This window comes from Macrobrachium rosenbergii, chromosome 51 (assembly GCF_040412425.1).
Source record: "Macrobrachium rosenbergii isolate ZJJX-2024 chromosome 51, ASM4041242v1, whole genome shotgun sequence".
Lineage (NCBI taxonomy): Eukaryota > Metazoa > Arthropoda > Malacostraca > Decapoda > Palaemonidae > Macrobrachium > Macrobrachium rosenbergii.
Genome location: NC_089791.1, coordinates 58,216,719 through 58,238,487, shown reverse-complemented (window position 1 = coordinate 58,238,487; position 21,769 = coordinate 58,216,719). Strand labels below are relative to the sequence as shown.

At 41.6% G+C, this 21,769-nt stretch overlaps 2 protein-coding genes across 2 annotated transcripts in view; one reads left to right on the top strand and one right to left on the bottom strand.

Moving 5' to 3' along the window:
• LOC136833444 (glutamate receptor ionotropic, delta-2-like) overlaps positions 1-21,769 on the top strand; it is a 147,230-nt gene that overhangs the window by 95,208 nt on the left and 30,253 nt on the right. The window lies entirely within an intron of this gene.
• Positions 737-21,769, bottom strand: part of LOC136833445 (uncharacterized) — a 153,136-nt gene continuing 132,103 nt past the window's right edge. The window contains exons 6-7 of the mRNA XM_067095608.1: positions 21,521-21,710; positions 737-13,839 (exon numbers count right to left, since the gene is read on the bottom strand). Coding sequence (XP_066951709.1) covers positions 13,373-13,839; positions 21,521-21,710 — 657 coding nt within the window. The 3' untranslated portion in view covers positions 737-13,372. The remainder of the gene's footprint in view (positions 13,840-21,520; positions 21,711-21,769) is intronic.

Here is a 21,769-nt window from a genome sequence, read left to right as displayed (position 1 = left end):
TCACTTGAAAATGTATACCCTGTAATTGATTTAAGACAGTATTCATCATTGCATCTCTCCTACTTTGAGCTGTACACAAAGCCTTGCTATCAAACCCCTACCAATAGCAATGATTCCTCCATTTTCAAGAATACAGTATAACTATGTATCACCAATCAACTAAATATTAAAACAGAATGGAAGCTGCACATAATTGATTCTTCCAGCTTTGTTCAGTTGATTTGATTTACATGTGACTTTGAAGGGAGGCCAGCTTTAAATTTCAAGGTTTCATCAGCATGCATTTGTATATAATATTGCTTTGTAACTAGATAAAATGAAATTAGCTTATGTAAGAAAACTATGAATTCATCTTGATTAACTTGAACCTATGTATGGGATGCTTAGAGTAATTAAAGGCATTACTTTTGTGAAGCAGATTAAACAGGTCTGGAAGATCTGTAGCAAAGACACTTGAAACATCAGCATTACTTAGTATTGATACAATCATCCTACGGACCAGTAGGTTGGCAGCAGTATCCTGGACAGCTTTAATATAACCTCAGAGCAAATGGATACAGAAAATTCAGTGTATGCCAAGTCATCTCTTATGCTTGGTCTAAACCATGTTGGGTAGGTGAGAGTTGTAGGGGTATTGGTGCTACTGACAGGAAATCCTACCACCTACAGTAGCAAGATGATCATATTTTTGCTGAGCTCAGGGTATCTAAGATGTTTTGTTTGAAACAAACACAAATTCAAGTTTTCTAATTCTTATTTCATAAATATACAAATAAATATAATTGTCAGTGCTTCTACATAAAAATATAGGCTTCAGTATTCAATTTACAAAATATATGATTTCAACAAATTTTCTCTAGTAGCCAAATCTGCCCAAAACATTAATTACAAAATCTGCAACTTCCAAGAATTGTAAGTCTTACATTAAGAAGTAACACATACAAAAAGACTTAACTTTTTAGGGTATCTTATCAGGCAATAACTGAAAATGTAAATTTGTTCTGATGGGCGTACGAACCTATGCTTTCATAGGTGAAATATTCAGTGCAGTGCACTGCAGCTGTCTTAAATAAAAACTAAATGTCCAAGGGGCTTATGAGTCACCTGTGACCTGAGCTGGGTTGGCTTGTTCATTTTGTTCTCAGCCGTGTAGGTACGTGGTTGTCGTTGACCTTCGTCTTGCGCTAGCTGAGATTTGATTTTGTATGTATCACATATTTGTGCTCTTTGTTCACTGTCACTGCAGCGTCTTGCCCTTCCAGTGCCTTAACCTTCTCCTCTAGCCCTGTGCTTTAGACCTGTGCAGTGTATAGTTGTTTTTGTGTTGAAGGGAGGCACTTTCAGCATTTTTTTCTTTTGTGTGACCCAGCCACAAGGGTGACCTCCTGTGTGACCTATTGCGTTGTGTAGAGTGTCCACTTGTGTTTTATCATCCCTCCTGTGTGTTCATCATGACTACAATGGAAGTTTTGAAACCCAATTTCCGTTTGCTATGTGGGCGAGGACAAGCCCTGTAGTTAATTTATGTCCACCATTGCAGTAGACATTCATTCAAATGTGTTTTTGTGTTGGGGGACAAGAGTGCACAAGAGGCCACGGGTAATGAATGTTTGGGATGGCTCACCCCAATGGTCTCTCTCCAAGAAGAGAGGTTGTAAGGACAAGTTCCTCTAGGGAACAAACTCATAACCCTTATCTTTGCCCTCCAGTGCTCCTGCCTTTGCCACCTGTTCCAGACAGATGGAGAAGGTACATCAACATAGGGAGGCTAGACATCTTTTGAAAAGGTTCAAGAATCCAATATGGCCACCCACATTGAGTTTCCTGTGGGTGATCCCTCCCCCCGACTTTGACGAGAGCCTCAAGAGTAGAGAGAGAGACTCTTGGACACCTGAGGGTCAGGGAGAAGGAAATGAAAGAGCTTCCTTGCTAGCAGGAAGAAAACTGAGCGAGATAATTTGGTCTCGATCTTTTCACTACCCAGAGTTGACACCCCCCCCTTTCTCTCTTTTATTGTGTTGCTCCTCCACAGTAGATAACTTAACGGAGCAATGTCAGTAGCGGGATCCCTCCTTCCCTCCAGGAAGAGAACTGATGAGACCAGTGGGAGGGGGAGACACTGCACAAAATAATCCGATCGTCGAGAAGCACCCATCAGAACGGAGTTGGGGAGTTGCAGGAGTTGGAGCCCTCTCTCCTGGAGAAGAGACCCTAGGCCAGAGGAGGTGCACTCAGAGGGAGAACCTTCTTACACTGGCGTTTTTCATCAGGTGCCCCTCACATCTCCGAGACCACACATCAAGAGGAGGTGGTGCAAATTGAGAACCAGCACTCACGCCTATTCGCCTTGACATCAGCGGTGTAGCAGCAGCTCCACTAGACGTTCCAGCAGCAGGACACCCCCATCCCAATCTTTGACCAGATCACACAGGGGATGGAGTGCATCCCAAGACAGGAAATAGACTCGTCCTGCTCTGCTGCCCACCCCTCCATTGAAGGACAGAGTCATGTTGATCCAAGCAACTGGATATGTGGGAAGCTGAGAGACCTTTGTTGCAGTGCCCAAGCACAAGGACAGGTTGGCGCCACCCCCTTCCCTTTTTATAACATAGCGGTGGAATAGACAGTGTCTGCCCTGAGATGGGTACAGACTTTCCTTCGACACCGTGAAAGCCCCCACCCACCTTGGGGAGCTGATCCAAATGGGACAGCAGTACATATCAAGACAGGCCCTCGTTGTTTTTCAATCCCTTCCCATTTGATCCTCATGCTCAAGGAGGCAGTGAGATCATGGACAACCATTCACCAAGTTTCTACATCTGCCTTTTCCTAAAGTAGAAGGCATCAGGAGGGTGGCAGCCAGTTGTAGTCTTGTCCACCCTGAATCTCTACCTCTACCTCTTCATGGAGATACCATGATCCATCTTGGCATCAATCAAGTACCTGCACATCCCCATACAAGAGATGTCCAAGAAGTACCTAAGGTTCTTCTACCAGGGAATAGTCTCCAGTTCAAGGCCCTTTGTTTTGGACTGGCAACGGCACCACAATTCTTCATCTGGGTTTTCTCAGTGGTAAGAATGTGGACATTGGATGAATGGCTAATCCTCACATCCTATGTCGCAAAAGTGGAACACCACAGGAACCAGGTCCTGTTGGATTGCAGGACCTGGGATTAATCTTAAATTTGCCAAAGTCAGACCTCTCCCCAAAGCAGACCATCAAGTGCCTGGGGATGAGGACCAACACTATGACAGGAAGGCATATCCATCAAACAAAAGGATTACCAACCTGATGAGAGTATCAGAACCATTCCTAAACTTGCCCCAACCACCAGCAAAACAGTGGCAGGTCATGGCAAGGCATATTATCATCCAAAAAATTAGTTCTGAGGGGGAAAGCGCACACCAGATCCCTCCAGCTGAAGACAACCTGGAGTAAGTCACAAAAACCCCCATAGCAGCCACTTGAGATGACAATCAGGGTCAAAGACCTGCAGTGGTGGAGAGACCCCCATGAACCACCTGCAGGGAATACGGCTCAGCCAACCACCTCTAGAGATGCTGGTATTCTCAGACACATCTCCAAAGAGGGAGAGGTAGACATTTGAATGGAGTGCTTTCGGGATGTGGGGACCCACCGAGAGGAAGGAGCATATCAACCTGTTGGAGATGTGAGCTGTCTGGCTGGTACTCCAACTTTCAGGAGAAACTAGTGGAGAAGCCAGTGGTCGCCACGAGCGACAACACGTCAGTGGTTGCCTACATAAACAAGCTAGGGGGCACCATCTCCCTGGAGTTGAATGACCTGGCAGTGGAGATACATGAATGTCCAAAGTCCCTGAGTCTGCACCTGACCACCAGGTACATCCCTGGCAAGAAGAATGTCATCGCCTACCAGCTAAGCAGGGCAGATCAGGTAGTAGGAACCAAGTGGTCCCAACACAAAAGAGTGCCCGACTCCTTGTTGCAATGGTGGCAGGAACCAACAGTTGATCTGTTTATCAAAGTAGGGAATACCAAGCTCCCCCTGTACTGCTCCCTAGCCCCTGACCAGAGGGAGGCACTGTAGGACACATTCCAACACTCTTGGGACCTCATGGATGTGTATGTCTTCCCACCGTTTAATCGAGTGAGGAAGGTCATCAACAAGTTCTTCGTCTCCCAAGGACTCAGGAGGATGTTGGTGATGCCCCTGTGGCTACAGGCAGATTGGTGTGCAGACCTACCCCACTTCCTAGTAGACACCCCAAGACAATTTCCCTTCTGGTTCAGGAGCACAACAGTAATTACCATTAAGTGGCAGGCTCCCTCCAGCTTCATGGTTGGAGACTATCCAGCAGCTCATGCAAAAGAAGAGGCTTTTCAGAGCAGTCTGCAAAAGCAGTTGCTGACACCCTGCAGCTCTCTTTTGCTAGAGTGTACTAGGATAAATAGATGGTCTTCTGCAATGGGTGCCATGAGAGCGATTACAATCCACCCCAGACCACTGTGAGGGAGGTAGCTGACTTCTTGGTGTATCTGCAGGAAGAGAAGACTCTTTCCATCACCAAAGTAAAAGGCAACAGAGCTGCCTTGGCCCACATCTTCAGGCCAAGGGTGATTTGAATGCCTGGGAATTGTCCATCATCATCAAACATGAGAAGAGGTGCCCCCCAAGTGAGCTGAGTGGGATGTTACCAAGGTCCTTTTCTTTCTGAAGAGGTCTCCATTTGAACCTCTCAATAAAGTGCTGGATAAGGATCTGAAGTTGAAGACTACATTCCTCCTCTCCCCTGCATCAGTCAGAGAGTAGGAGAGCTACAGGCCCTGTCGTAGAACATCATGCATGCTTTGGGGTTGTCCTCCATCTCTCTAGAATTCATCCTGGACTTTGTGCCAGACTCAAAATTCAAATGTTTCTCCATCCCTTTGTTAAAAGACTTCGTAGGGGGAGATAAGGACGAGGTGGTTCTTTGCCCAGTCAGAGACCCGAGTCAATACCTGATAAATAGATGGTCTTCTACAATTGGTGGCATGAGAGTGACTACAATCCACTCAAGACCACTGTGAGGGAGGTAGCTGACTTCTTGGTGTATCTGCAAGAAGAGAAGACTCTCTCCATCACTAAAGTAAAAGGCAACAGAGCTGCCTTGGCCCACAACTTTGGGCCAAGGGTGATAGACCTTTTGATTGATTGATTATGAAATTTGGGTCTTGAAGACCAAGTGCCCGAACCCATCAGGATTATTCAGCACCGTAATGAAGGTGAAATATATAGATTAATGATATAAGCCTGGAAATTGTCCGCTGTCATCAAACACTACCAGAAGAGGTGGCCCCCAAGTGAGTTGAGTGGGAGGGTACCAAGGTCCTTTTCCTTCTGAGAAGGTCTCCATTTAAACCTCTCAACAAAGTGTTGGATAGGGTTCTAACATTGAACACTATATTCCTCCTCCCCCCTGCATTGGTCAAGAGAGCAGGAGAGCTACAGGCCCTGTCGTAGAACATCATGCATGCTTGGGGTGGTCTTTCATCTCTTTAGAATTCATCCTGGACTTTGTGCCAGACTCAAAATTCAAATGTTTCTCCATCCCTTTGTTAAAAGACCTCATAGGGGGAGAGATAAGGATGAGGTGGTTCTTTGCCCAGTCAGAGCACTGAGGCAATACCTGAAGTGTAGGGTTCCTCACAGACCCACTTGCAGAAGGCTCTTCATAAGCACAGGGTGTGAAAAGAGGGTGATCTCCAAGAACACCATTTCCTACTGGCTGAGGAAAGCCATAGTCAGGGCATATGCCACTGCGAAATATGACACACTTTCCCCGTCAAGAGTTAAAGGAGATGCCACAAGGTTAGGCCCCTCAGTGGCATACAAGAAGAACAGTTCCATCCAGCAGGTCCTAAAGGTGGGAATGTGGAAGAGGCAGTCAACCTTCATATCTTTCCACCTGCAGGACTTGGCCCACAAGTTCTTGTACACATTCAGCTTAGACCCTGTGGTAGTAGCCCAACAGGTGGTATAATGGCAGTACAGTAAACCTCCGAGAGTAGGTTCTGCCAACGGGATCGTCCAACAACAAATTCCCCCCCTCCCCCACCAAGGTGTAGTGAGTATAGGTGGGGTCTACCCCTGGTTTGTTTTCTTTGGCAACCCAAGCCCTAGAAGTAGCTTCAGATGTACTGGTAGAGCGGCACTGGCAATCCAGGGTGCGCCCACCTTCCACTCCAGATAACTTGATCTCCCACTTATTGGTGAGGCTCCATCTATGAAAGCATAGGTTGTATTCCTATCAGAGCAAATACCAAATCCAAAGTAATTTGTATTTTTCATGGGATACAAACCTTCGCTTTCCACAGAGTAGTTTTTACCCTCCTCTACTGCCCCTCATGGTTCCAATCACACCCAGTCATGAAGTTGATTGGTACTGCATAACGGCCGATTCATAATATGGACTAGCTAACCCAGCTCAGGTTACAGATGACTCATAGGTCAACAACCAATTAGATATGTTTTTTATTTAAGTCAGTGGACATCTGCAGTGCTTTTGCTGAGTACAACAGCTCTGAAAGTGTAGGTTAGTATCCTAGTAAAAATGACATTTTTATAATAAAATACAGTTTTATTTATACTTACCCAGTAATTACATTGTTGTAGTTTTCTACTTGACAGCAGCTTGAATCGAAATTCGCGGCAATACTCTTCTTCCATCCGAGAAGGTGACTAGACCCGGCCTACTCTCTGGGAAGGAGAGGAACAACCCTTGAAAGAATGATCAATTTGTTGGCTACAATAAAAAATGTCCATGTGAGGGGAGGAGGGCAGGCTGGACTGGGTAAGTATAAATAACACTAAAATAATGTCATTTTTATTTAAGTAACTTACCCAGTAATTACATCCCTGAATCCCACATTGATGGATGGTGGGGATTCATGGACATATTGTACCCAAAATATTAAAGTTATTATGGATATATTCATGATGTTCGCATAGATAAATGCTTGTTGTTCCTTACCTGATGAGAGAGCTACCGCAGGAAGGTAGTGCCTCTGGTTGGAGCTCATCTCAACCTGTAGTGGTGTGGCAGTACAGCCTAGGGACACCTCTACTGACACGGGGACTTTTGAGTGAAGGAGTGTTCTGCTAGCTGCGAAAGTGTTAATCAAAGATGTGTATTAAAAGGAAACTTCCAATGCCATACACTCCTTAAAAACTTGCCCTAACCCAGGGCTAAGTACCAGGAACCAAGAAAAAACCAACCATGATGCCTAGTCACCTTATGTCGACAATTAAAAAAGAAAGAAAAGATAGCATCACCCCGTTAAAAAAGAACTGGTAGGTAACTTGGGTATACCATACATTCCAGACAGAAATACATTCAGTTGGAAGAGTTGCTTCCTAGGCTTCCTCCCCCATTACCGTACCCTCTACAGACAAGGGCCCTAAGGTGCTGCAATTGTCGTAGGTGGTTTCACTGTCTCGGAGATAGTCCACTGCAAAAACTGACCTACATCTCCAGTATGTAGCTTGGAGGATAGATGATAAGGATAGATTATGCTTGAAGGCTAAGGAGGTGGCCACTGCCCTTACCTTGTGAGCCTTCACGTTCAGGGAGGGAAGAGAATCTTCTCCAATTTGAGAATGAGCTTCCCTGATTAGGTCCCTTAAAAAGAACAAGATAGCATTCTTAGAGAGAGGTCTGGAAGGATTCTCTACAGAACACTACAGATGGCTAGCCTGGCCTCTGATCTTCTCAGTCCTGTGTAGATAATATCTAAGGGCTCTCACAGGACAAAGAGATCTTTCCTCTTCCTCTGGGCCTAAAATCTCCATCAAGCTCTTTACAGTAAAGTAGTGGGGCCAGGGTTTTGAGGGCATTTCGTTTTTTGCAAGAAAACCCAAAGTTAGCGAGCAGACTGCGTCAACCCTGGGAGAAACCCACCCTTTTGTCTAAGGTATGGATCGCTAACCCTCTTAGCTGTCGCTAGAGCCAAAAGAAACAGTCTTCCTAGTTAAATCCCTGAGGGACCTTGAGCGAAGAGGTTCGAAACACGTTCCTGAAATCCATTTAAGAACTATGTCAGGACTCCAGGAAGCTGTAGATTCTGTTTTAGGTTTCAAAGAATCAAAAGATTTAATGAGGTCCGCGATGTCCTGGTTTGAGGTAAGCTTCAGACCTGTGGCAAAAAACTGAGCTGAGCATAGGTCTATAACCTCTGATGGTAGAAGAAGAGAGGTCTCTGGAGGATCTTACATACAGGAGAAAGTCTGCTAGCTGTGTCACAGATGTCCAGATGTCTTAGAAGACGAGATGTTATGGCTTCTGCACCAAAGTCTAAAGATGGACCACTTTGCTTGATAGACTTTATTAGATGACTGTCGTCTGCTGCTGGTAATAGCTTGAGCTGCAGGCTTTGAAAATCCTTTCAATCGTAGGAGTTTGATGACAGTCAAAACCCTGTCAGGGCCAGAGTGGACAGGTTTTGATGAAACCTCCTGAAATAAGGCTGTCTAAGCAGCTATTGAATGGTGGGATGGAGCCTCGGATAGTCCACCAGAAGGGCAAAGAGATCTGTAAAGCACTCCTTTTGGGGCCACAACAGAGCTATGAGGGTCATTCTGACATCGGTGAGACTGAAGCTTGTTTAGCACTTCCCTGATTAGACTGAATGGGGGAAATGTGTACAAGTCCAGATCAGATCATTCGTGCATAAGGGCATCTGTCGCCCATGCTAGAGGGTCTGGAAAAGGGGAGCAGAACAAAGGAAGGCAGTAATTCTTGGACATGGCAAAGAGGTCCAGGAATGGTGACCCCCACAGCTTCCACAAATCTTTGCATACTCGAAGGTCCAGAGTCCACTCCGTGGGAAGGATTTGGTGGTGTTGACTTAACCCATTCCCTACACATTGAGTTTTCCTTAGATGAATCAGATGACTAACTTTGCTCCTATCTGGTTCGTCCAAAGGAGAAGTGACTTTGTGGTATCGAAGAACGAATGTGAGTGTGTTCCCCCTTGACGATTGATGTAGGTTAAGGCTGTGGTATTGTCTGAATGAACTGCTATCACTTTGCCTCAGACTTCATCCTGAAAGTGTCTGAGACCCAAATGAATTGCTTTTAACTCCGTTGTTGATATGGAGAGTGCTCTCCTCCCAAGACCAAGTTCCTGACGTCTGTGTGTCTCCTAGATGGGCTCCCCAACCTGTGTCCGATGCATTGGAGTAGTAGTTTAGGACTGGGTTCAGAGGAAGCAGAGACTTCCCTTCTACATATCTGTCCACGTACTGCCACCACCGCAGGTCTTCTTTGATCAATGTTGAGATCATTAAGACAAACGAGTCCGGCCGAGTCTTTCTGTCCCAGTTTCTCTTCAGGAAGAATTGTAGAGGTCGTAGATGTAGTCTTCCCAGCCTGACGAAATGTTCTATTGAAGAAATCGTGCCCAGCCGACTCATCCACTCATTGGCTGAACAATTCTTTAGATTAAGAAAACTATTCACTGCTTTCAGGCACAACTCCATCCTTTTGAGGGACGGAAAAGCCCGAGTCTATCTAAATCCCCAAATAGAGAATCCTCTGAGATGGGGTCAGTTGGGATTTCTGAAGATTTATTAGCAGTCCTAAGTCTTGGGTTCAAAAGGTTCTGAAGGTCCTCCATACACTGTAGCTCCGTGGGTGAACGAATCAGCCAATTGTCCAGGTATAAAAGGATGTTGATGCCTATTAAGTGCAATCACTTTGCCAGGAGGGGCGAGAACTCTCATAAAGACCTGTGGTGCTGTCGACAGGCCAAAACACAGTGCTCTGAATTGAAATGCCTTGTTCTGGTACACAAACCTCAAAAACTTTGACGCCAGATGAATCGGGATGTGAAAAAACACATCTTGCATATCTAGGAGATCATCCAATCCCCCCCGATGGATGGATGCAAGAACTGACTGGTCTGTTTCCATCTTGAATCTTGTTTTCTCGATGAAAACATTCAGGGTGCTCAATTGAGGACCAGTATCCATCCTCCCGTTGATTTGGGGACCACAAACAGCCGATTGTAGGACCCCATCAACGTGATGTCCTCTGCTACTTCTATTGCCTCTTTTTTGAGAAGTGCTGAGACCTCCTCTAACAGAGCTAAAGACTTCTCAGAACCTGTGGGGTATGTGGTCAAGGTGATCGGCATGTTGACTAGGGGTGGCTTTTTCTTGAATGGAATTGAGTACCCTTCCCTTAGTACTTATACAATCCACTGTTCCTCCCCTTTGGCACTCCAGCTCTCCCAAAACCGTTGGGGACTGGCACCCACGGGTGCATGGAGGACTGCATCTTCACCTTTTCGATGCAGGCTTAGACGATGATTTCTTAATGGCTCATGAGGAGAAAAGGACTCCAGCCCGAGGTTAGACAGATAGCATTGTCTTCCTCCTCTATAGAGTTGTCTCTGAAGGGGTGAGGATGATCTAGCTGAAAAAGTGGACCAATCCTTAGGGCGCTTAGGGGATTGGGCCAAAAGGTCATGGATAGATTTCTTCTGCAGTTCAAGAGAAACTTCATTTACCACTGCTTGCGGGAAAAGGTGATGGCAATCAAGGGGGGAGAAAAGAAGGGCTTACCTCTGAGAGGCAGTAACACTCTTGGAGGTAAAAGAACACCAGAGCTCTCTCTTCTTTAAAATTCCCATAGCGAAAAGGGAGGCCAATTCCTGGGAAGCATCTCTAATAGCTCTGTCCTTGCAGTAGATCATGCTGAGCCAATCTGAGGAACAATCTTCAGAGAGTGGAGAAAAATCCTGGATCTTCTTGGCTAATGCCCCAACTGATACAGTCAAGGAAACTTAGCACCTCCAAAGAAGTCCCCCTAGGAGGAGGCAGCCACTCCCAGAGAGGGAGCTTCTCCGGTAGAATAAGACAGGTAACGTCTCTTAGATAGGTGCGGAGGGGGAATGCAGGAGGAGGATTTCCCTTGAATCCTCTTCTCCAAAAGCCAAAGGTCCACGTCTTCCAGAGCCTTCCTGGCGGACAAAGATAAAACCATCCTCAGCAGTCGGGAGAATTCAGACATTATTCATTAAAAAGGTTTACTGTGGTACCGAAGGACCCTCAACTGAGAAGTAATCCGGAAAAGCCACAAGGAAAATCTTCAAGTGAGCAACATATGCTGACAGAGAAGGCTCTTGAACTGTCTCCTCTTCTTCCGATGATAACTGCAAAGTCAAAGGGTCCGTGGAAGTTTTCGATGGAAGAGGTTTCTTCAAAAGGTCCAAAATGCTGTTCAGCTGGTGCTGAATTGGTTCCAGAGAAGGGTCTAACTCCTCTTGTGTCACAGAAGCAGCTTGATGAGAAAGAATCGGTGCTGTGTGCATATCCGTAGTTGGTGCTAACTGGACAGCAGGAGTTGGGCACCCTGCTGATGGGCGCTACTGGCGGCTTGTGGGATAACAGACGATCAGGAGCCAAACAATACTTGGGTGCTACGGGGCGCTTGGGAGTCATTGGCTTTGACAATGAAGAATGGCACCTGGGTGCCAGATACTGGCGGTCAGGAGATGGTCGAGTGGAAGTAAGCCGCTCAGGGTTATCCCAGAAGCTGCAAGGAGCTTGGGGGTTTTGGAGAGGTTCTTTCAGTTTTATGCAAGGGATAGGAGATTGTTCCTGAGCAGAAGAATGCCTCTTTAAGGGGCAAGACTTCTTCGAGAAATGCCACTGGCGCCTCGAATCAGGGCTAGTTCTTGGGCTTGAGGAGAGACGGTGGACATCTGAGACATCTCTCCGACTGCCTTCGGTTGCAGCCTGGGAAACAACAGGCTCGACTGAGGGGCGACTACCTGTGTACAGCCCCCACCAACCTCCCTTGGGCCTCCAGTATGCCTCCTCCCAGGTTTAGGGGATCTGGCAGTGACCTTTGCCTAGGAGAGTCGGTGGGATGGGTAGCCACCTCCTCCACAACCACTTCACTGGCACTTTTATCACTAAATGTATTCATCAAAAAGTGCACCGATTCACTGAGTTGTGTCACTGTACTTACCATCAGACTAAACTTCTGGTCAAACTTGCTCTCAAGACTGGCAAATCGATCCGGTTCGGGAGCGAGGGAGCCAGATGAGGGATGAACGGGAGGCTCGGAGCAAGAGGGGTAACAGATGGTACATCCATACTTATCGGTTTGGGAGTTGAGCTAATATCTAAACCTTTACTATCTGCTCTAGCAGCCGCTTTCCTCTTTCTATCTCTTTCTAGCTTAGAAAGATGAGAAGCTAATTTTTCCATGTCTTCTCATCCCAACCTCCACACTCATTACAAGATAGATTGATCGAACAGACCTCACCTCTGCAAGAAGAACAAATGGTATGAGCATCATATGAAGCTTTTATTAACCTGGCATTGCAGCCTTTGCTGCAGTGCTGAAAACTGGATGAGCTAGTCTGACAATCAAAAACTAGACAAAAAGTTACAAAAGTTAATACTCACTGAGAAAAAACATTCCCGAAGGACAATTAGCCTAACAGTGATCTTCATAAACAACTACCAAACTATGCAAAAGCCAATCGGTAAATCTCTTAAAAGAGAAAAGCCGGTTGACAAAAAAATCACAAAATCGGACAAGTCAAAACCAGTTAAAAGTCAAAATCAGTTGATAAACAACAATAAATTAGTGCTGAAAGCAATCAATTCGAATCCTTCACAGAAAAGGGAAGCTAACAAGACAAATTCCGAAAAACCAAGCTGCATTCCTACAACTGTGTGAGCTCTAGGAAGGCAGAAAACAAATTGATCCTTCTTTCAAGGGTTGTTCCTCTCTTTCCCAGAGTGTGGGCTGGGCCTAGTCACCATCTCGGACAGAAGAGGAAGAGTATTGCCGCGAATTTCGAAAATTCAAGCTACCATCGAGTGGAAAACTACAGCGATGTAATTACTGGGTAAGTTACTTGAATAAAAATATAAAATACATGTACCGTACAGGCAGTCCTCGGTTTACGACGGGGGTTCCATTTTTACGCCGTGTCGTAAACCGAAAAATCATTGAAAATTGTCAAAAATCCTAAGAAAACCTTACTTTTAATGCTTTGGGTGTATTAAAAACGATGTATACTCCATTTTTATTGAGTTTGTCATCAAAAAAGCCCAGTCATCAAAATTTTTATTATTTTGCCGTTTTGGAGCCATATTTCTTCTGTTGGATCGGTGTATGACGCGTCGTAACCCCGAACATGCATTGTAAACTGGGAAATAATTTCTGATGAATATATTTGAAAAGCGTTGTAACCTTGGAACGTCATAAGCCGGACCCGTTGTAAACTGGGGACTGCCAATACTTTCAATTTGGTAGATTCAACAAGTTTCAATTTTCCATCTAAATCATTGTTAATACATACATTGCAATTCAATATAAACAAACTCATTAAGTGTTTGAATCTGGGACCACAATAGTAATACCAGAACTCAGATCACCAGATTCCTGGTTGGGACCTTGTTGACGTGTTGACAAGTTTCTATTTAGACGTGATAATTCAGAGAGGATTTCGTTAAGTAATGTATTTGTTTGGTGTTGTATTTCCCGTTGTTCTCTACCAACATCTATCTTTTCTTCTAGACGCTCTAACCTTCTACATACACCAAGATTTTCTTCTATTCTGTCTAGCCTCACACACAGTTCTTGTATTTCACTTGGTAATGATGATGGAGCTCTTTCATCTGCTTCCATCCCTGATATATACAGGGGATGGTCTGTATCCATTTCAACTGACCTATCAGTCACATCTTCATCCATACTATCAACTTCCTGCTTGATATGAGAGATTTTGGGCTTCTTGGCTTGAAATGTCCTTCCTTTTTTTCTTCTCTTCAATGAATTTTGGGATTCCTGATCTGGTGAAAACAAATTTATCGTTAAACTTTCAAATACCCTTCAAATACTTTAATATTTTTTTTTACCATCATTCTTATAGAATTTAGTGGTATCTTGGGGAAATTTTTCTTACTAATGATAACTCGATCATCTTTGAAACTTTTAATATAATTTAAATGATCTTACTGTATATATTTGCACATTTTACACGCTTTTACTCTGCTGCTTACAAAGAAAGTAGACCATTCCAAACTGAAATTATATATCAGTGACTGATGAGTGAAACTGGTTAACTGATTATATTAACTGATTATAGGGTGTCTTAACCATATCATTGTTCTCTGCTCTTACAGGGCCAGTCTGAAAGATAAAAAACATTTTGAAAGCAATTTGTATTTTTCCTAATATACAAACCTGAAATTCTACACCAGGGGTGACCAAACTTGCTTGATGTAAGAGCCACAAATATTAAAGCTCAGATGTTTGAGAGCCGCAGGACATGCATTTTGTTACATACACATCTTGTTATATAAAATTTTACAAATTTTAATGTTAATTTGTATTAATTTTAAACTGTTAATTTATATTAGTTTCAGTAATCACAAAGACGCAAGTACGTAAAAACAAACTGAAAAATATATATTTTAATCAGATTTTCCCCCTTACAAAATTGGTCTTCTTATAATTATATGACAAAAATACAATGCTACAAATTTCAGGCTATTAATGACACTATTTACTGCTAGTATTGGTCTTGCAGGTCTCCATCTTGCCCGTAAGCATATTAAACCTGGCTGATGTGTTGTCAGAACTATATGAATTAGCTCCTTCAGGTGTTGATTTGTAAGGATTGCAGGATGCTTTGACTTCACAAACTTCATAAAGAAGTACAGTGATTCACAACAGTATGCTGTGTGGAAAATTAAGATGAGTCATACACTAGTTTTCTTTATTCAGGATTTTTCTATTTCTCGAACTTGTTTCCAGAACTCATGGACAGGGGTTGATGAATCAATTTTAGACCTAGGTCCTCCTGTAATTTCATTAGTTCCATTTCCACATCAGATAATTTCCGAACCAGAGTTAAGGAATTAACCCTTAAACGCCTGTTAGACGTAGCAAACATCGACTAAAATTGTCTGTTGAATGCCGAGTGGGCGTAGCAAATGTCGACTACAAAAATGTCAACCTTCGTCAACTTTGACTCGATCGAAATGGTAAAAAATGCAATTGTAAGCTAAAACTCTTACATTCTAGTAATATTCAATCATGTACCTTCATTTTGCAACAAATTGGAAGTCTCTAGCACAATATTTCGATTTATGGTGAATTTTTGAAAAAACTTTTTCTTACACCCGCCGTAACTCGGCCGAAAATTTCAGAAATTCTTTCGTCATTTTGTCGTAATTTTTGCACTGTTCTATATTAGCCGTTACATAAAGTTTTATATATGAAAATGTGCGCAATTTCATGTACAATACAACAGAAAATAACTCATGGTTGTAGCTTTTATCAGTTTTGAAATATTTTCATATAAATCATGATAACTGCCAAAATTTCAACCTTCAGTCAACTTTGACTCGACCGAAATGGTAAAAAAACGCAATTGTAAGCTAAAACTCTTACATTCTAGTAATATTCAATCATTTACCTTCATTTTGCAACCAATTGGAAGTCTCTAGCACAATATTTCGATTTATGGTGAATTTTTGAAAAACTTTTTCCTTACGCCCCACGCCAGAAATTCTTTCGTCACATTGTCGTAATGTTTGCACTGTTTTATATTAGTCGTTACATAAAGTTTTATATGTGAAATGTGCGCAATTTCATGTAGAATACAACGGAAAATAACTCATGGTTGTAGCTTTTATCAGTTTTGAAATATTTTCATATAAATCACAATAACTGCCAAAATTTCAAGCTTCAGTCAACTTTAACTCGACCAAATGGTAAAAACGCAATTATAAGCTAAAACTCTTACATTCTAGTAATATTCAATCATGTACCTTCATTTTGCAACAAACTGGAAGTCTCTAGCACAATATTTCAATTTATGGTGAATTTCTGAAAAAAATTTTTTCCTTACGCCTGTGCGCGTAAACTCGGCCGAACATCTCAGAAATTCCTTCGTCATGTTGTCGTAATGTTTGCATCGTTTTACATTAGTCGTTACATAAACTTTTATATATGAAAATGTGTGCAATTTCATGTAGAATACAACAGAAATTAGCTCATGGTTGTAGCTTTTATCAGTTTTGAAATATTTTGACATAAATCACGATAACTGCCAAAATTTCAACCTTCAGTCAACTTTAACTCGACCAAATGGTAAAAACGCAATTGTAATTTAAAACTCTTACATTCTAGTAATATTCAATCGTTTACCTTCATTTTGCAATAAATTGGAAGTCTCAAGCACAATATTTCGATTTATGGTGAATTTTTTAAAAACATTTTCCTTACGTCTGTGGGTAACTCGCCAAACATCTCAGAAATTCTTTCGCCTCGTTGTCGTAATATTTGCACCGTTTTATATTAGTCGTTACATAAAGTTTTATATATGAAAATGTGCGCAATTTCATTTACAATACAACAAAAAATAACTCATGGTTGTAGCTTTTATCAGTTTTGAAATATTTTCATATAAATCACGATAAATAGAAAAAATTAGACTTTCGGTCAACTTTAACTCGACCGAAATGGTCGAAAACTGCAATTTTAAGCTAAAACATTTACAGTCTAGTAATATTCAATCAATTAGCTTCATTTTTCAACAAACGGGAAGTCTCTAGCACAATATTTCGATTTATGGTGAATTTTTGAAAAAAATTTTACGTCCGCACGTTAAGAAATTCATGAATCATTTTGTGATAATATTTTCTCTGTGTTGCTTTGATCATTTTAAAATTTGTTATATACCAAAATCATCGCAATTTAGTGTACAATACAACTAAAAAAAATTAAGTCATTAGCTTTAACCGCTTTGCTTACAGCGTGATTTGTATACAATTATGAGTTTTTTTTTGCTGTCATATATTCCAATATTTATATATGATAATGATATTTTTTCATTTCTGATGGTTGCATACTAAACTTCAGGCAATGACAAAAAAATTAGCCAAAATGAACCCTTAATCTTAAAAACTAAGTGTGCTGTGATTTTTTTAAAAACTTTTTTCCGCTTCGGCGCTTAACTCACCAACGCCGCGGATACGGGAGACGTTTTTGTAAATAGGGCTTCGGCGTTAAAGGGTTAATAGAATATTCGGATTCTCTAGAATTTTCCACATGCTACATATTAAAGGTCAAAGAGCCACGGTTTGCACACTCCTGTTCTATACATAGGGATTTAGCTGGAAATGGCAAGCTAAATTTTCATGACAAGGTGGTTAACTACTGACAGGTAAGGGGAAGACTTGCTCACCTGTCGGTCTGCACTCAACTTTGCCTTATGACCCAGGTATTAGAGTGAGGGGTGGCTGAGGTGGGCTATTTATATAAAAAAGTTCAGGTTTGTATGTTAGGAAAAATGCAAAGCTCTTTAAAAATTTGCTTTGTTCCTACACAAAAGCAAACCTTTGTTCTTTACATACAAGACATACCCATTGGTGGGAGGAATCTGGGTGCTCTCTGAAGCGAATGGTAGGTTTGCACAACTAGGGATGTTACCTTCCTGGTCCGTAGGAGTAGAGGAAGGGATCCCACACCTCTAGCATCTGAACATATGGAATGTTACAACTGCTAGACTCCTGAGCAATAAGTAATGAGTTTGTGTACATTACCTTATAAAGGCAAAATGAACTAGTATGTGTTGGAGACAATAAAACAGCCAAAAAAAAAAAAAAAAACAGATTTGTTTTATTGTCTGTCCCTTTCTCTTCTTGTCAAGAGAAAGTGGGGATCTGCATCTGTTCGAATTCAAAAACGAAAAGCAAAAGGACTGGTAGCCCAGTTCAGTGGCTTACCTGCATTCCACATCCATCCAGCATCTTGACTCTCTGCCTTATGTGAAAGACAGGAATCGAATACCTCAGACAAGATGCAACCTGTCCTATTAGGGGAGCTGGGTGAACTACACAACTTGTTGAGGAGCCACCATAAGACCCAAGGAAAAAAGTGTCCAAGGGCTTGAGGACAACATCCCATAGGCAAAAAGAGCCGAATGTAGTCTGATGTGACCGCACCCCTGTTTGTAAGACCTGCAGAACTGACAAGTTATTTTGGAATACCATAGTTGGGGCAATGGCCCTGACTTCATGAGCTCCCGCCTGGACTGTATCCTTGTCCTCCTCACTGGACAAGGCATACACCTGTTAGGCTTTGCTGTTATTACTTATTGCTAACATATGTATGATGATCAGCATAAATTACATGATGGGGAAATGATTGATGATGTTCTTGGGTATGTTAATTGCTAGTTATATTTGTTTGCTAAACTATTGTCTATAGGAATTCCTAGTTAACCTGTGCTGTCTGTAAATTTTTTAAAAACTCATACTAAATAAATCTGTAGGCTTAGTAGTTATTGTTTAAATTACTCCCAACGACTATTGAAATTAACCAATGCTCTTGCTCCATGCCCCTCAATTCACTTAACACTGTTCCTATGAGAAAAGGAAACCACAACATATTTGACGCTTGAACTGGGACCAGTGTATTGAGAGGAGGGAGATTAGTGGAATTCAGCAGTTTTGAGAGGGAGGATAGTAGTTTAGTGGTGAAGTACTTGTAGTGGGAACAAGTTGTTGGAAAAATATGTGGTGAAAGGTGTAGTGTAGACAAATAGGAACATTTTTAAATTAGTGTAAGGCAAAATTTAAGTTGAGAAAAATGGAGATTACTGGAGGAGAAAGAGCCCTGCTGGAAGGCAGAAGCAGAAAATGAGCAGTTAGGGCAAAAATGAGGTGCCGAAGAGAATGATGAAGGAAATAAAGGAATCAGTCAGGGAACAGGTGAAGGCAGTAGAGAGGAAAATGGAAGAGAAGATGGAAAGAATGTTTAATGCGAGGGTAGGATCTGGAATTATTAGTAAGAGTGAGGAAATGCAAGGGGCCAAGGGAACAGGACAGCTGGAATTGACCCTGGACCAGAAAGAGGATGAGGATAGGAAAAAGGAGTGAAAGGATAAGGGTGCAGAAGATAAGAAAGAGAAGGATAGGAAAAGTGTAAAGAAAAGTAAGGCCAAGGAAAATACTGAGATAGTATACAAGCAGAATGAGAGTAGGGACTCATTATTACCATGTCAAGTGAGGGTGGCTGTGCGTCAGAAATGAGTGAGGGAACAGCGACATCAAGTCTTTGTGACAAGGGGGTGAAAGAAGTACACAAGAGCATAGTACTCTGGGAAATACCCAAGACAGAAGTATTACATATATCAAGTGACAGGGATATAAATTAATTTTTCAAGGAGTATGAAAGATACTGCCTGAAGAAGTAAGGGGATAGCAAGCATCAGTGGTACAAGGATAGGGTGAATTTCTAAAAAGTAGATTGTTAGGCTTTCATCAAACAATCATGAGTGTAGGATGACATAGTATGATGTTGTGAAAGAGAGAATGACTGATCAGGTGAGAATAGTGAAAGAGGGAATAAGATATAAATGTAAGAATGAGTCTGAAGATGTATAGTACAGAAGGGGAAAGAACGAGGGGGTATCAAGGTATGCCTACCAACTTGAAACTTTAGACAGAACAAAGTATGGAGATCAAGATATTAATGACAACAAGATGTTGACGACGAAGTTTCTGGCCACTGTTCCTGATCATGCAGTAGAGTTTATAAGTGCGTAGAGGAAGGAAAAGACAAGATGGAAGAATGAACTAAAGTGGAATAATGTATGAGAGTCAGAGGAGGATTTTGAGTTCGAAGATACAGAAGACAGTAGGTATGAGAAGCAAGTGTATGTAGGGAGAATGGATGGATTGCAGGATAGGACTGAGCATCTTGTAAGAGGGGCAGATAAATATGTTATAAATATGGATTGTTGGGATGACAGATATATGTGAAGTAATATGAACTGTAAGAATGATAGCAATGTGATAAGAAATATGGATTATAATGCTCAAGTACTATGGATTGTAGAAATTCTAGAAGTGTGAGAAGTAGTAGTAGGACAAAGCAGGATAGAAGTAGAAGAGAAAGTTGGAACAGAAGTAGGCACAGGAACGTCACTGAAAATATGAAAAGAGGAGTGATAGAGGTTAAATATTACAGATGTGGATGAGAAGGACATCAGACAGGCAAATGTAGGTGGACATTAGGAGCCTGTTTTGCATGTGGTTAGGTAAGACATCATGTGAGGGAATGTATAGTTAAGAACTTTTAACAAGCAACAGAAAATAACCACATACTTTACTTATAAAGCAAAAACACAAAAGATCATGTTGCTACAGAGCACATGTTCTTTTTAAGGCAGACAACCGACACTGAATGACCAACTCGTTGCTTACAGGTTTAAACAGGGAAGTGATGGTCGTGTACATTCATTTCACTGTGATGGATCTAGTGAACTAACCAGATTATTCCGAGACTATAAAACATATTTTAATTTTTACCAAACTCAAATCCATCCGATAAGTAATGAAATCCATTAAGTAGATTGTTAGGCTTTCATCAAACAATCATGAGTGTAGGGATGACATAGTATGATGTTGTGAAAGAGAGAATGACTGATCAGGTGAGAATAGTGAAAGATCCAATGTAAGAATGAGTCTGAAGATTGTGGTGAAGGGAAAGAACGAGGGGGGTAACAAGGTATGCCTACCAACTTGAAACTCATTAGGGCAACTTCAACCCCTCTTCTTCTCTAAGCAACACTGCAGACATTAATGACATGACTTATCAGCCATAATGTTTCTTTGATCGATCAATAGTGTATTTACATACACGACAGAAATTAATTTTAGATAATCGTTGGCCCTTGCAAATTGAGTAAGACTATAAGTTAGAAAAAGAGCTAACTACTGTACCTTAAAAACACAGACAGCTGAAGAACTTGCTACTGTGCCACGAAACAAATGCAAGCGCACTGATAATGATGTAGAATGGGAAAGCAAAATATCCCAGAAAGAGTTAAATACACTGTTAAATTAATGAAATAATAATATGAGGCTTGTATTTCTGTAAGACCATTTTGGGACAGCAAAAACAGAAAAAAGTTTTTGAATATATGTCCATAAATTTTCAGAGGAAGCATCATGGGTTGAAAGGCCATACTGTCCTGGAATTCAAGAGGAAAATTCAAGGGTTGAAAGGCCATACAGCACTGAAATTCTGTATAAAAAAAAATTCATGGAGACAAGAGCCTTACAATAATGGAATTTTTCATGCAAGGCCAAATACGTTATCAAAATTAATTGCACACTTTCAATAGGATAAACTGTCAAAAGGAGATAGTTACATGATTTGATACACAAAAGGTGACAGACTGACATTTTGCAGAATTATGAAAAAACGAATATCCAAATCACTAAATACATTAGCACTGAAAAGAGTTAAAGTAAATATGAAACTTGTTATGACTAACATTTTTCAACCTAAGGCGTGGGTTTTTATTATTACAAATATGAAAACATTGACAGTATAATGTATTTTTAAAGAATGCTTACCATTTTAAGTAAATCTTAAATGCTTTCTCATCCTCCATGGATAAAAACAAAAAGGATCTATGAAAGAATGTAAATAAAATTTTTAAAAATTTACCTTCAAGGGGCACATTAATATTGTTAAGAATGTGTCTGACTCGTGTATAATAAGGCCACAACGGAAGTGTGCCAGTTGCTTCAGCTTCTGATTTATGGTACTTATAGGTAGATACCAGAGAATTCCACTTGTGATGACATTCCTCTGGACCAGGACGATGGCCTTCTAACTTCATCTGCTCAGATATTGCCTGAAAGGGATTTTAGGAAACTTTTTTAAAACTAATTCCTAAACTATTTTAAAGTTTTT